Source organism: Vicugna pacos, chromosome 3, assembly GCF_048564905.1.
Source record: "Vicugna pacos chromosome 3, VicPac4, whole genome shotgun sequence".
NCBI lineage: Eukaryota > Metazoa > Chordata > Mammalia > Artiodactyla > Camelidae > Vicugna > Vicugna pacos.
Window position 1 is genome coordinate 69780307 of NC_132989.1, and position 15050 is coordinate 69795356.

The window sequence follows — 15050 nt, forward strand, 5'->3', positions numbered from 1 at the left end:
TAATCAACTCTCTCTCAAGGTCTTAGAATTTGAAAATACCCCCAAAAAGCATTGTTATACTAAGTAAGAAAAACTGAGTCTGCCCTTAAAAAAAAATTTGACAGACATTCCTTAACAACAGAATAAGCTTATACACACTAATATGAAATCCTGGGTTTTAAAAGTATGTCTCTATATCATCAAATAAAATAAATAAAATTTGCCATAATATCTATGTAGCTGAATTTATGGACTACTTCTAAAGGCAATTTGCTTTCCCTCCTTCAATTACAAAAGTAGATGACAAATATCTAATCCACTAAAATAGACTTAATACACATTTTAGGATTAGAGAGTAGGTAACTTGTGTTCTACTGATTAGACCATCCAATGCACTGAAAGGTCCAAGTACTAAACTAAATCAGCTCACTTTTTGGCAGATATGGGTCACTAACATTTGTAACTATGTTGCACTTTTATAATGACTAGACTGGGTTATATATGTAAAACTAAACAATGGTGATTTACTCACCTTCATCTTCAGTATCTTCTGCAGTTACACTGTCTTCACTGGTAATGTCTTCATCGTAACTGTCCTCAGTCTGAGAGTCTGTTATTTCACCTTCTTCTGGCTCGCTATCAGTGTCTATGATTTTCTTATCTTTAAATGAAGCCGAATTATAAATGTTTTCATTAAGAGGAGATTCTGTAGTCTTTGTGCTAACTGGAACAGTAAACACGGGGGAGCCGTTTTTGTAATGAATATTTATTTTGGCCTTCTTTTTCACATTTGCAAAATCTTCTCCTTCAATACAGCTTATATGGTCAATACTGGATGTTTTTTGATCTTCTGAATTCAAATTCTGGAAAGAGGTGGGAAGAAGAGAGAATAATCTTAAACATGACCATCATATAATGTTTAATGTTAAATGTTACAATGAGTTAGTGAAAATGTATGTACAGTGAAATAACAATAGCTATTATCTCTACTGCCTCTTCCTCTCATGTTCCCTTTCTCATTTAATGATGCTACCATCCATTTACCCAAGTCAAAGTCTGACATGCCCTTAAACACAACATTGGTGCCCTTAAACACCAATTACCAAGTGCTATAGACTATGTTTACAATTTATCCCAATTATCTCCCCTTATCTATTCTCAATATCTTAACTGTCTCTGTCTAGTACCTCATCACATATTGCTTGGACTATGTGACAGCGTAGATCAATGCTGTCCAATAAAAATATAATGCAAGCTATATTTGTACTCTAAAATTTTCCAGTAGGCACATTACAAAGGTAAAATGAAGCAGGTAATCCATTGTGTTATTTTATCTAACCCAGTATTTATAAAATATAATTATATACATAAATTAATATTTAATCAATATAAAATTATTAAGGAAATATTTTACATGGATTTTCTGTACTAAGTCTTCATAACTGAGTGTAGTTTACACTTACAAAATATCTTAATTAGGACCAGCTGTATTTCAAGCATTCAATAGCCACATGTAGCTGACTGAACAACGCAGGCCTAGAGAATACAACTAAACCTAAATTTTCTTTTTGAACTTTGAATCAATTATCAAGTCAACATACATAACATAAAAGTGGCTTTAATTAAGGCAGGGATTTAAAGATCCAAATATACCTAATGTAGCAGAACTGAAGTTTTGCTAAAATTTAATACTTTATAGAGTTGGTCTGACGATACACAAAAAGTACAGCTGAATCAGTTACATCTTTCATTCTAAGATTCTAACATATCTGGCATAAGCCTTTTATAATTTATTATATATGCTTATCGGGCATGCCTTAGGACAAATGAACAAATCTATTACTTTAACCTTAGAAGAAAGTTATTTTCCTCTGGTGTAGAGCACACTCTGAATTTTCTTTCTGCCTCAGAGCAACATGATCAAGTATATTCATATGTTCTATTATTTTATAAAATAAGAGAGCATCTTAAACACATATTTTTAATAGCAGTATAAATTCAGTTTGGAGACTGGCTAAACACTCAGACAGCGTGATAAACTGGATGTAATTTCAGCAGCACGAACTCACCAAGGACAAGAACAAGGGCAAGAACTAAAAAACTCTGAGGAACTTTAAAGCCATTGTGAATTACAGCCAAAAAATTTCCCTATCTAAATATACCTTTTAAAAAAAGCAGTTTCCAATCTTGTATATTTTATTATTACTACCTACAGAACAACACATGCAGAGGAAAAATAAGTGAAATTGCAAGAGGTGTTACTTTTTAAAAACTATCTGTCAGTCTAGAACATTAGATAAATATTCATTAAAATATAAGAAAGGCCTAGGGCCTACATGTAGGCATTTAGGTATATACACATATTTCAAGTTACTTATTCCAATCTCCTCACCCTACCTCCTTTCTTCCACATATTCTATGCTTCTAAAAAGTAAGGCTCAAAAATATCTTAAAACTAAAGAAAAAGATAAGGATGTCCTAACCAGTCGCTGCCCACGTTTCACAGCTACGTCTGAGAATCCTTAGGGACTTCTCAAAATTCCATCAGGTATTTTCTTAAGTCCCTGTCCTGAATTTAACATATTTTTGAAGAAGGATGGTAAAGATGAACAATTATAGGAGCTAAGCTGGACCAAAATCTCACAGAATGCTTTCAAATTTCATTCTCTAGCTTGTCAGGAACAGTCATTTGAGGACCTCAATATGTTCTTTTCTTTGTTAGAGAAAAATAGTTCCATAATGTATCCTTTCTAACAGTTCAACCACTGGTAACAGATATGAGTCATTAAAACAGGTTTTAAAGCAAAAAATCACCTTTAGTATTTTAGTTACATACTCTTCAATGCCCAGGTATTGTCAGTGAAAATAATAGAGAAATAAAAACAAATCAAATAGAGAATTGAGATAAAACTTCAAGAATAGGGGAGGTAGCCAAGATGGCAAAGTAGAAAGACCCTGAACCCACCTCCTCCCATAAACAAACCAAAATTACAACTACTCACACAGCAACTATCTATGAGAATAACCTGAACATTAGCAGAAAAGATTTCCCAAACTAAAGACATAAAGAAGGAACTACATGAGATGGGTAGGAGGCATAGAGACCCACACCCCTGGGTACTCCCTTCCACACTGTGAACTGTGCTCTGGTGGTTAAAAAAAGACAAGATTATCAAGCGTTCTGTATTAACAGTGTGGATGCAGAAAATTTTTTCAGATGGATAAAATGTTTATGGTACAGAGGTAAAGTTTCCTATGCAAAAAATTGTGTACAACTTTCTATGCAATACTGATTCTCATCTGGCATATTCTAATCAGGCTGTAGGCCAATAAAGTTTTTGGATTACTTAATTAGTAATATCAAAACCTGTTAAAAAATAAAAAAAATGGAAAGAATATCACAGTGACAGAGGTCCTTCCCAAGGAGCAATGAATCTGAACCCCCAGTGGGGCTCCCCATCGTGGGAGATCCTACACTAGAAAGAAAGACACACACACACACACACACACATATACACACAATGGAATATTACTCAGCTATTAAAAATGAAATCTTACCATCTGCAACAACAAGGATGACCCTAGAGGGTATTATGCTAAGTGAAATAAGTCAGACAGAGAAAGACAAATACCTAATGAACTCACCTGCATATGCAATCAAAAAAACAAAAGGAAAACAAACTCAGAGAACAAATGCATGGTTGCCAGAGGGAGGGAGTTGGAGGTGGAGGCAAAAGAGATAAAAGGGATTAGGAGGTACAAATCTTCAGTTATAAAATAAATTAGCCGTGGGAATGTAACATACAGCATAAGGAATATGGTCAGTAATACTGTAATAACTTTTTATGTGGCTACACGATGGTTACTATACCTACCATGGTGATCATTTCATAACACATATAAAAGTCAAATCACTAAGTAGTACACCTAAAACTAATGTAATATTGCACATAACTATACTTCAAAAAAAATTAAAAGTTAAGTATTTAATAGTTGCCAAACTTCACGAAATGCCAATATAGTAAATAAGCCTCCTTTCCTACCTATAAACCACCAACCTTATTCTGTTTAAGGAGCAGAAATAAAAGCCTTGATAAAATTTTATTTTCCTTCTTTAAATTTAACATTGTATCATAAGCATTTAAAGAGTTCCCCTCAGTATTTATAAAGACTACAATTTTAAGGCCTAAATGATGCTTTTTTAATTAAATGTACTATCATTTTCTTTTTTCCTTCCATTTTTATTAAGATATAAGTAACTGACATATAGCACTGTAGAAGCTTAAGGTGTACAGCACAATGATTTGACATACATCAAAAATGACTACCTCAACTAGTTTAGTGAATATCCATCATCTCATAATGATAAAAAATAAAATAAAGAGAAAAAATTTTCCGTGACAAGAACTCTAAGATTTACTCTCTAAATAACTTCCATATATAGCATACAGCAGTATTCATTACGTTTATCATGTTGTATACTACATTCCTAGTACTTATTTATCCTATAACTGGAAGTTTGTACCTTTTGACTACCTTCATCCAATTACCCCTCCCCACCACCCCCAGCTAGAGTAACCACAAATCTGGTATCTTTTTCTATGAGTTTCTTTGTTTTTGAAGTTATCACTGACCTATAACACTATGTTAGTTCCTGGTGCACAATATAGTGGTTTGATATTTCTATACATTACAAAATGATCACAATGTCAAGTCTAGTTACCATCTGTTTCTACACCAAGATATTATGTTATTATTCACTATAGTCACCACACTGTACATTTCATCCCTGTGACTCATTTATTTTGTAACTGGAAGTTTAAATGTACTTTCATCCTCTTAGTCAATAACTGTCAGCCATCTGAACCCTTAATTTTCTTCTGTTCTTATAAATATTGCTATATAATTATACAAAGGAATTTTTCTTTGGATTTTTTAAAAAAATTAATTACTAGAAACAAGATTTTCCAATTAAATAATATGAACACTTTTATGGTATTCATACAATCTATTTTCCCAAAAGGTATCAATTTACACTCTTTATAAATATGCATGTACCCTATATTTGCTAGCAATGGATTTTTTTAATGTTTGCCAACATCTGCAAGATACTGCTCAACATAACTAAAAAAGTTGAACTTTCACCTACATCTACTAACAAACTATGTTCTTCTTTTACTGTGAATTGTGCACTGAAATTAACTTATCAATTGAGGGTCTGAATGTTCTTCTTCCAAATTCTTTAACACAAGAGTATTTTATCTTGCCCTAAATCTATCTTTAAGAAATTTTTTCTATTTCTAGTGACTGAGAATTTGTGAAAAGTCCACGTATGCCCCATGTGAAAGCTTACTGCCTCATAGGTTCTGGTATCTTATTGTAATGAGGATGCTTGAAATACAGAGTTACTAAATGATTTTTCAGTTTCTTGAAAAATTTTGGCTTAATTATAGTATCACTATTATGTACATTTTAAAAATTATGAAGACATTACCTTCTCCTCATTTGCTGTAGAAGAATCAGGATCCTTTCTTTTCTTCTTCAGTTTTTTATCTTTGTTTTGTTTTGTTCCAGAACTCTGATAAGGCTGCAAATCTACTCGAGAATGAAATTGGTATCGACCACTTTCTACATCACAGTAGTAATAAATTCCCGTGGAAGGATCATAATATAGTTGATTTTCCTTTCAAAATCAAGAAAACAGTAAGTTCTATTGATGTAAGATGAAATAAAAGTAGAAAATTAAACTTAACAAAATACCAAATATATTCAGAAATACATAGTACATGTTTCTTTTAAGAACTCCAGTATCTTCTGAAGATAATAAAGAAAACAGAATGAAAAATGTTTGTAATTTTCCAAAACATTTTACCATTCAATACCTGTTCTAATTTTCTTAGTGTGAAAAATGAATACACTTAAATACTAAATTAAATCTCATGAAACTGCCAATATTTGACCATTTTTTTACTTAAAGAAACAGTAGCTTCATATGGTTCAACAAGAAATCTTTTAGAAGTTATGAAAAACAAGGCATGCATCAAAAAAAGCTGACCATATAAAAGCAATTTCAGACTCATTCTCCATATGATTACATGATAATCGTTTGCCAGTGTAAATCCCTAAACTGTTAATGTCATGAAACAAAGATTTGCCTTTTAACATTCATGACTCAAAGCCCTGAAGAAAAATTTGAAAATTAAGCTCATAAATAATACAACATAACATACTATATAAAGAAATAAAAAAACTGTCTTCACTATTTAATTAGTTCTACACTAAGTAACTAAGTAAGACTTACAAGTAAAGCAGCTATGCAAAATAGAATTTTGGTAAATTATGGATAAAAACTAGAAAAATAAAATTAAGCATTCATCTGCATTTATTAGATACTGGTCAGTACTCTATAACCAAGATTTAACTGAACAGTCTATATCTTATTCACATCGTAATCCATACAGATCAGATCTGGAAACATCTTACAATATACTGAGATTAAGCAACTGAAACTTCCTGAAAAAGAATAATTTATTTTTCTGACTGTTGATACTACTGCAATTTATTGTCTTTAATCTATTTTGTAGATCCTTTAGAAAAATATTAAGAATTCTATCTTTCCCTTAACTGAAAAACTGAATGGAAGCTTTCTAATCTTTATTTCCAAGGATAACAGAATTTTTACAACCCAAATCTTTTTAATGTTACGTCTTTCAGTCCAAAATATAGACATTTTCAAATATTTAACAAATTTTTTATTTAATTAAAATAAAGTGAAAACTAGGACAATAAAAATGGCAAAGCAATGAGAAGTCCCTACTTCATTGAGGACAGTTATAAAAAGGAGAGTTTAACCATTAAATTTCTGGGTATTAATTAGCATTGTCAATTAGCATACTCCTATGAAATAGTATTACCTCTTAACAAAGTATTTACAAAGCACTATCCCAAATGCAAACTGACAAGCTAATGAAATTCCTTATCTAACTAAGATATTTACCATTATCATTATATTTGCTAGGTTAGTTAACAATAGTTTCAATAACTGGAATGGTGGATATTTGCTCCACTTTGGGGCACTACATTCTTTAATTCCTGAGGACCAGATCACACGCCTAGACCACTGAGATAGACGTATGTGGTATCTAAGTTCCATCATCTTTGTCATCAAAACCTGAAAAAATCCAATTAAGTACCAGACCTTCAACAGCCATAACACTATATGATGAATAAAGAACTTTATTTTCTGGTTCTGTCCTAGTCAGCAGTCCATTACATTTCTGATTCCATACTAACTTCCTACTTCTTACTGTTAACAGATTGATCTTTAAAGAGTGAAATGTTTAAAAGCCACAAAAAGTAAAACAGTGACTAATAATAAACATGCTATTGTGAATTCAAGAAAAAGACTGTCTGTGGCCTTAAATGGATTCATAAAGACATAAGTATTCGAGACAATTTTTTAAAAATCTTACCCCAAGCCTGGAATTAACAGTGTTACTTCCTTATAAATTCTATGAAAAAATGTTTAGGTTCTTAAACAATTTACAAGATGTAGTTAATTGCTTTTATTAATAAATACTTTAACATTTTTATGTTACTTTACATATAAAAGATTATTAGGCCTCTCTAAAATATTTATCTATAATAACACAATGAACTTATTTAATTAAAAATCCAAAAGTGCAGTTCCACAAGCTATTTTATAAATCTTTACCTTTATCAAATAGTTTTGAATCAAACATAATTTTTAAATGCAGCTTCCTGCTTTTCTTAATTCAGGTTTTAATATTTGGTATTCAAGCAGCTAAGAATACAATCATACATATTAATAGGTCTGAGATACTTACAGAATCATAATAAAATCCAGTGCTGTGATCAAAATACAATCCAGTATTCTCATCATAACTAAATCCAGTCTGTGATACAGCAGCTTCTGCTGCAGCTCTCAAACTTTCAGCTAATGAAGAACCTTCTAAGGATGTATCTTCTGTTGCTAATGCAGATGCTGGCTCCTAGATAAGACAAAATGATGTCAAATAGACAAAAACTTCCTCGTGTCAACAGAAGTTAAAAGAATTTGAAACACTAAACAGACCTAAAAGAGACTGAATAATAAGACCTCAATTTCTGCAATGGAAGGGGATGGCTACCAATTACAATCTGATCCACTGATTCTGACCCAGTTTTGAAGACACTAAAATTGAGTGAGTGACCATTATATCAAAAATAAATGCCTGATACCATAGGGAAGCAATCCACGAAATACAGACTGAAATAGTCTTTAAGACAAATGATCTGGATTCTTCAATAATTACTGGTTCAAGAGGAAAAAATTTTAGAAAAGAGATAGAGAAGGCCATAAATTATATGAGATATACAACACATCAAGCAGTTACACTGTATGAAGCTTACTGGTATCCTGATTCAAACAAACTGTAGAAACAAATTTATAAAACCTTCTGGGAAGTTTGAACAGTGACAAGATATCTGACATAAAGGAAGCATTAAAAAAAAAACAACTGGTGTGAACGTAGTATTGTGGTTGTTGCTTAAATTTTTTGTTTAAGTCAAAACATACTGACAAATTTTCTTTAAGTTTATGTATATCATACATTTTTGGAACACAACAGAGTAGGAAAACAGTTACACATAAAAACAAGTTCTAATTTTTGTTTCTCAAAAACTGTGTTATTCACTGCATAATTACACACAGAATGTATACAACCCTTATACATGTTGTGATGAACCAAAGAATTGTCTATTTTTCTACATAATAATAGCAAAGGACAGGTTCTTGAGTATCAACAGTTTCAAGTTAAGCATTCTATTACCTGTGAATCTGAGGCAAAATGGTCCTCTTGCCCACATTTAACATTTTCTGTTACATCAGTACCAGCATAAGCATCATTTTCTATGTGTGACTGGCCTTCAGAATTAAAAGTAGAAGCTTCGATATCCTGATCTTCCTGAACTGAGAATTCAGACACTTTATTTGAAAGAGTAACATCTTTATAGTATGTCTGATAATAATAATCTGCAGCAAAAAGAAATGAAGTGATATCACATTAGAATACTGTATATAAAAAGGACTTAATTCCAAAACATTGGCACTGAATACAAAACAACACATTGCAAACAAATCATATTTTTATAATTACACACATTTGAATAGATTAAAATGGATGGTGCAAGTACATCTGCAGAAGTATTTCTCTCTGATTCTAATATCACCTTCAGTACCCTAGCTATCAAGCTAAAAAGAAAAAAAGGGTAATGAGATTTGGATTTTCCACAGCAAGAGTAAAGAAACAAAACAAGTAGATAGCCTGTGTTCTGTCCAAAAAATTAAAAAAAATAGCAACTCTTAACAACTTCTAACCATACACCTTAGTATTGCTAAACATCAAATGACAGTGGACATCAAAGCTTGATTTTTCTGACAAATTTCTCTTATGATGCTGACTTTTTTAAAAAACATAGTATCATACAGATATGAAATGTTAATACTATTGCTTTATTTAGCAGTTTAGCTAAACTGCATACTGAATAAAAGGAAAAATTTAATGGGAAAGATCATTCTTTGTGATCCTTATTAATTAAAACTCAGCTGCTCAGTTATTTTGCCTCACAACATAAGGGCACTGATGAGGCCATGGTTGTAGGCTCATCACTTTTACAAGGGCCTAAGAGACTGACACTGAAGAGATGCTACGTGGAATGCATCAACAAGAAAACACATGCTCCTGGTCACAAGCAAGGCCAGATTAGAGTAGGTGGCTTACAGCACAGCAAAAATTATTCACTGAATGTGACACAGAAAGCATGTTAACATTATTACGTATTTATAGGAATGACAATACATTTCTACTTTTCCACTAAAACAGCAGATTATCTGAAAATGCCAAATCATACGGAGAAAAGTCAGCACTGCAACAGATCTCCTATTTATCAAGAAGTATGTATATTTTAAATCTAAAGGGAACTCCAGGTTAGCATGATTTGAATGTAAGAATATTAGGGTTATCTTCACTATAAGCTGAATACCTGAGCTTGACCAAGGAGGGTGGTTCTCTGTCTGTACTTCTACATCAGATTTTTTACTATCCTCGTTTCTTCCACAATGGAGTATTTTACTGAGCTCTTCTACCTGAAAGAAAATAAGGCCTTAGGAAAATTAAACCATACAACAATCTAACAATATACACACCATTCCTCTGAAATCATAGTAATTATTTTTCTTAGTAAAAATTTGAAGAAGTATCAATAGCAGCTAGTTTCCTTTTCGGAAAAGCTCAAAACGCTGTAACTGGCTTTCACTTTTTACATTTGCAGAAGGAGACGGTTTTATTCTTACATGCTCTTGCTAAACCTCAAAATTCCCCTCCAGAAGTAAGAATGACTAAATTAGTAGGACTTTGTGAATGGGATCCTTAATTTCTAACAAATAGGGGTGTCTTTATACCAATATTTTATTCAGGCAGCAGTTCTCCCTAAGAAAAATTAAACTGTTGATTACCTAGTGTAATTCAGTGTTCTCCACCTAGAAGTACCCATTCACTTAAACAATGCCACTCATTAATGTATTTTTTCTTGAAATAACAATCTAATAACTAAATAACTGCAGCAGAAGGAAATAGAGATGACTGCCTCATAAGGGGCACCGGTCTTCCCTGTGCCTCAGTGAATGCCAAGGCCAGAGCAATAGGGCAGGAAAATATCTATAAACAGATGAAGAGCAGCCTCATCAACACCTGAGCCAGACAGAATCTCAGAGTGAGATGAAATCTATCATAAGCACAAAATTAACTAAGAAACAAACTTTTAAATATTTCTTTAACAGTACATAAAGCTTAAAAGAGAAAGGTGGTAAGACTGATTATATACGGATTACCTATGCACTTCACAGAACTATCAGATCTGCTGCTACTACCAGGGCTGGAACTACAGTAAAATAAGCAAGACACCTAAGGGTACAAATTTAAGAAGGAACTCACAATTTCATGTAAATATAGGCTCTGTACCTGAAAACGATGCCCCCTTAAACTTTTCACCCTAGGCTACTGATTGCCTTGCCCTTGTCCTGGCTCTGGCTACTACCACTACTACCATAAATAAGATCATTTATTTAATATCTGCCACATGCTAGGCACTGTATTGGTTCTTTGGATAACATCTCATTCTTAAAACCACCTTACAAATCTCCAACTTACATATCAGAAATTTAAAGAGATAAAGTAACTTGCACAAGGTTTTTTTTTTTTTGACTCCAAAGCCTGTACATATGGTATTTTCCCACTAGATCACTCTCAGTTCTCAAGTCAAATTTTTACTGCTCCAGATAAAATACTACTTAGTCATTAGGGGTGGCAGTTAACAACCAAACTCCACCCACCACCAGGGGAGGATGACAAGGAAGACAGTACAGAGTTTTACTACCATCAGTAGACTCAAGGCTTTCTATGCATCTCAGTTTTTCATACTAAACTACTATCAAATTAATACTAATAACCAAAATGCTTGCTCTTCAAAGATTAGCAAAAACATTTTCTTTTAAGATCTTTATAGTAAGCAATATTTTAACAATTTAAAATCATAAAAGAGGTTTTTTTTTAAGGCTATCATAGTTTGCTCTCCTTTCCCCATGGTATTTGGAGTCTCCTAGCACAGTCATTATGCACTGTACATGCTCAAGAAATAGTTGTGGAAAAACACACACACATTTTCTATACTGTCATAATGTTAATAACTCTATACAAGGGGCACAGAAACTCAGCAGTTATTTTCATTGATTATTTGATAACAAAGCATAATAAAGTTTGATGATGCTTCAATGCTCAGCTTACATATGTGGTTTTAGGATATATACTAATATATTTCAAAGGATAGACAACAGCTTAATTGAAATTAATAATTATGTGGAAATAACTTGTCTGGAAAGATTACAACTGCCCAAAAACATCAAGCTGGAAAAAATATTTTGCTTTTTAAAAGTTTTTAAAAATCTAAGTGTAAAGATTTGTCCTTACTGTATGTTATGAAAACGGAGTTAGCTGTTTAGTGTCTCTAACTCCTTACTTCCACCAGACAACTCAAGATAAATGCCCAGAACAACCTTATACATATGGAGCGTCCAACAGCTTGTAAAAGTCTGTCCACATTTAATTTGATTTAACCTTCACCAGTGTGGTCCTAGCAAACTCATCTTATGGGCAACTAAGGCTCAGTATCGGTTTACACATCTAGTGAGTGATAAATGGGACTGACTGAAATTCAGCGCTTTAACAAACTCAAAAGATACCTAGAAAAAATATTGTAAGTGTGCGTACTGCCAACGGAACTTTGCAAGTGAGTGAGAATGAAGACTAAAGTACTACAAGCCGGCAGTAACTGCAGCTCACGCACTTATCTAAACCGAGTACCCGACTTCTAGGTCTGTTCCAAATGTATTTGGAACAACAATCGTACTGAACTTTTAATTATTTCAGGTACCCAGTAAAGTAGCTCTGGGCCCGAGGTTATCAGAGACTTTTGCCTGGGGCTGGAGACGGAAGGCGCACCTGGGTGCGGAGCTCCTGGTTGTTGCTCTCGGCGCTCTGGTACAGCCGCTCTGTGTGGTGCAGCAGCTTCTCGATCTCCCTCACTTGCCGCTTGCAGCTCCGCAGCTCGCGTTCCAACTTCTCCACTTTCCGCCTCAATTGGGCCAGTTCAGGCTCGGGGGAGGGAGGTGGCGACGGAGCCTCGGAGGCCATGGCGTCCGGTGCAAGGCGGCCCGTGGGCGCGGAGGGTCTGTACTCAGACTGAGGCGGACGCCGGCGGGCCCAGGGCCCACGGGAGCGCGCAAGCCACGAAAGACGGCCTCAAATCCGACCGGCCGCGGCGGCCTCTGGCCATGACGCCCTGAAGCTTGTTACCTGTAGCCGAAAAGGACTGCAGGCAGCGAGCAAGGGGACAGAAAATCAGAACAGCTCAAAACCCCCGGCTTTAAAACAGCAAAACTTTATTGGTAACTACCTGCCCCAGCGACTGAATGAGCCGCAGAAACGTTGGAGAAATACGCGGCCCAGAGCAGCAGAAGCTAGAAGGATCCGGCGTCTCTAGGCTGAACCGGAAACGATGGCACCGGCGGTGGGCGGGGCCGAGACGGAAAAGGAAGCGACGGGAAGCGGGAAGGGCCGCACGACGCACACGCGCACCTCCCCGGCCAGCTGCTGGAGGCTGGGGGCGGTGCTTGAGACCGTGCCGAGCATGTGTGAAAGCGCCTCCAGTAGCCTGGGAGAAATAAGGAGAGGAGTCTTCTGCGCGCTTTCTGGTCTCAAGCTTTTTACTTTTGCTCACTTTCAAACCGTTTGCAAACTTTTTGCATAGAGTTCACTTCCAAGCTCCTCGTTTTACAGATGAGAACCATGAATCTCCAAGAAATGATTTGCCAAGATTTATAGAATTAATGCTAAACCAGGGCTGGAACGTAGTGTTCTGGTCTTCTGCTTACTTAGTAATTCTGCCGATTCCGTGAGTTTAGACACCCAGGAAAAGAAAGAAAGTTACTCTGACTTGCAGAGAGGAGCATCCCTGGAGGGAAAATAAGCAGCAAGATTCTATGGAAGCAGGAGAAAAAGATTCTCTGTTTCAGTAGACCTATTTGATGTTTCGTCTACGGGTAACTGGCATTTGTTCACCAGCCTTTAAACTGAGGAGGGTTTCTTGGAACACACTTCCTTCCTTAGCCAAGGTCATTTAGAATTAGAGCCTGAGCTCGGAATGCTGGGCCTGAGACCTACAGAGGTCGGCGGCTGCCTTGCTGGTCTTTCCCAGGGCCCAGCACAGCGCCTACCACAGAGCAGTTGTCCTTAAATATTTTTTGAACGGGAGAATGCTGTTTGATGGCCTAGTTCAGTAGCCGCTCTGTGCGCTTTTTGTCCCGTGCACCCCGTACTAGTTCAGTGAGCTCTCCAGCGGAGACCTGCTCTTTCTATGTTCTGCACACATTATTCCCTAGGCTTTCAGAACCGTTCCACAAAGCACCCTATAGTCAAGGAGACAGTGATCGTCTAGCCATGAAAGGATATATAATGAGAGAATTCAGTATGTTCTCCCCAACGTGGAATAGACAAGTACTGCCAAAAACAAACAAACAAAAAAACTGACTTACCTATGCATTATGACTCTAATCAAGAATTTATCCAAATCTTTTCAAATAAAAGCTATAGTTTCCACTTTCTCCACCTTTGGGAGTTAAGGAATCCCATAAACACCGTAAGGTAACTTTAAGGTAGAGGGCACTTCCTAGCTCATTTTACAGAGGAGAAATTTCGAGGTTTAACCATTAATTATAGGATGAATCAATAAGGTTATTAGCTGTTACTTGAAGCAATGTTTCTTTGATTTCTCTTAAAGGTAATCCATTTAATACTAAATTCTGACCTCATGCTACAAGTCTATATAGCTTACTTATGACCATTAGTCTAGAAGAAAAATGACAGTTTTTTTGAGAAAATGAAAAGCCTTGTATGTCAGATAGGCATTGCATTAAGATGCTAGTAACAGAACTTAGTCTTCTACAGTGGCTTATTAAACAAATTAGGAGGTTATTCTGCTACACTAAAGAGATGGGCTGTCTGGAACTGGTATGGTGGCTCTACCAGATCTTTAGAGACCCAGGCTCCATCTTCCTGCTCTGCTATTCACAGAGCTTATTTCCAGCTTCTAGGTCAACTCATGGTACAATATGGTAAGGGACAAGAAAACTTTCCCAAAGCCCCACCCAGTGACTTCTGTTTGTATTTCAATACCCAACTCTTGCTGCAAGTGGGGCTGGGAATTGTGTATGTATGTGTGCTATCTAAGCTGGACACATTATTCTCTCTAATAATAAAGGGTTCTATAAATATGGAAGAAAGAGATAATCCATGTTGAGTAGGTAAATAGTCTTTGCTACATCTACGTTTCAGATCAAAAGACATTTAGTATAGTAGGCAGGTCCAGTGACCTAGGAAAGCATACTACTTGATATCCTTCACAATTTGACTTTGTTTTGTAATGTTTTTCTTAGTTATTATTTGGTACCTTGGATT

At 35.1% G+C, this 15050-nt stretch overlaps 1 protein-coding gene across 4 annotated transcripts in view; it reads right to left on the reverse strand.

The window, feature by feature from the left end:
- The window catches only part of AGGF1 (angiogenic factor with G-patch and FHA domains 1), a 48548-nt gene extending 35449 nt beyond the window's left edge, over positions 1-13099 (reverse strand). For 3 of the 4 annotated variants that reach the window (XM_072958475.1, XM_072958474.1, XM_072958473.1), the window contains exons 1-6: positions 12537-13081; positions 10024-10126; positions 8811-9013; positions 7827-7991; positions 5474-5662; positions 512-842 (exon numbers count right to left, since the gene is read on the reverse strand). In XM_072958475.1, the coding sequence (XP_072814576.1) occupies positions 512-842; positions 5474-5662; positions 7827-7991; positions 8811-9013; positions 10024-10126; positions 12537-12728 (1183 nt within the window). In that variant the 5' untranslated portion in view covers positions 12729-13081. Of the gene's footprint in view, positions 1-511; positions 843-5473; positions 5663-7826; positions 7992-8810; positions 9014-10023; positions 10127-12536 lie in introns of all 4 variants that reach the window. The other variant, XM_006197595.4, reaches the window with a different exon arrangement.
- Between the last annotated feature and the right edge of the window lie 1951 nt (positions 13100-15050).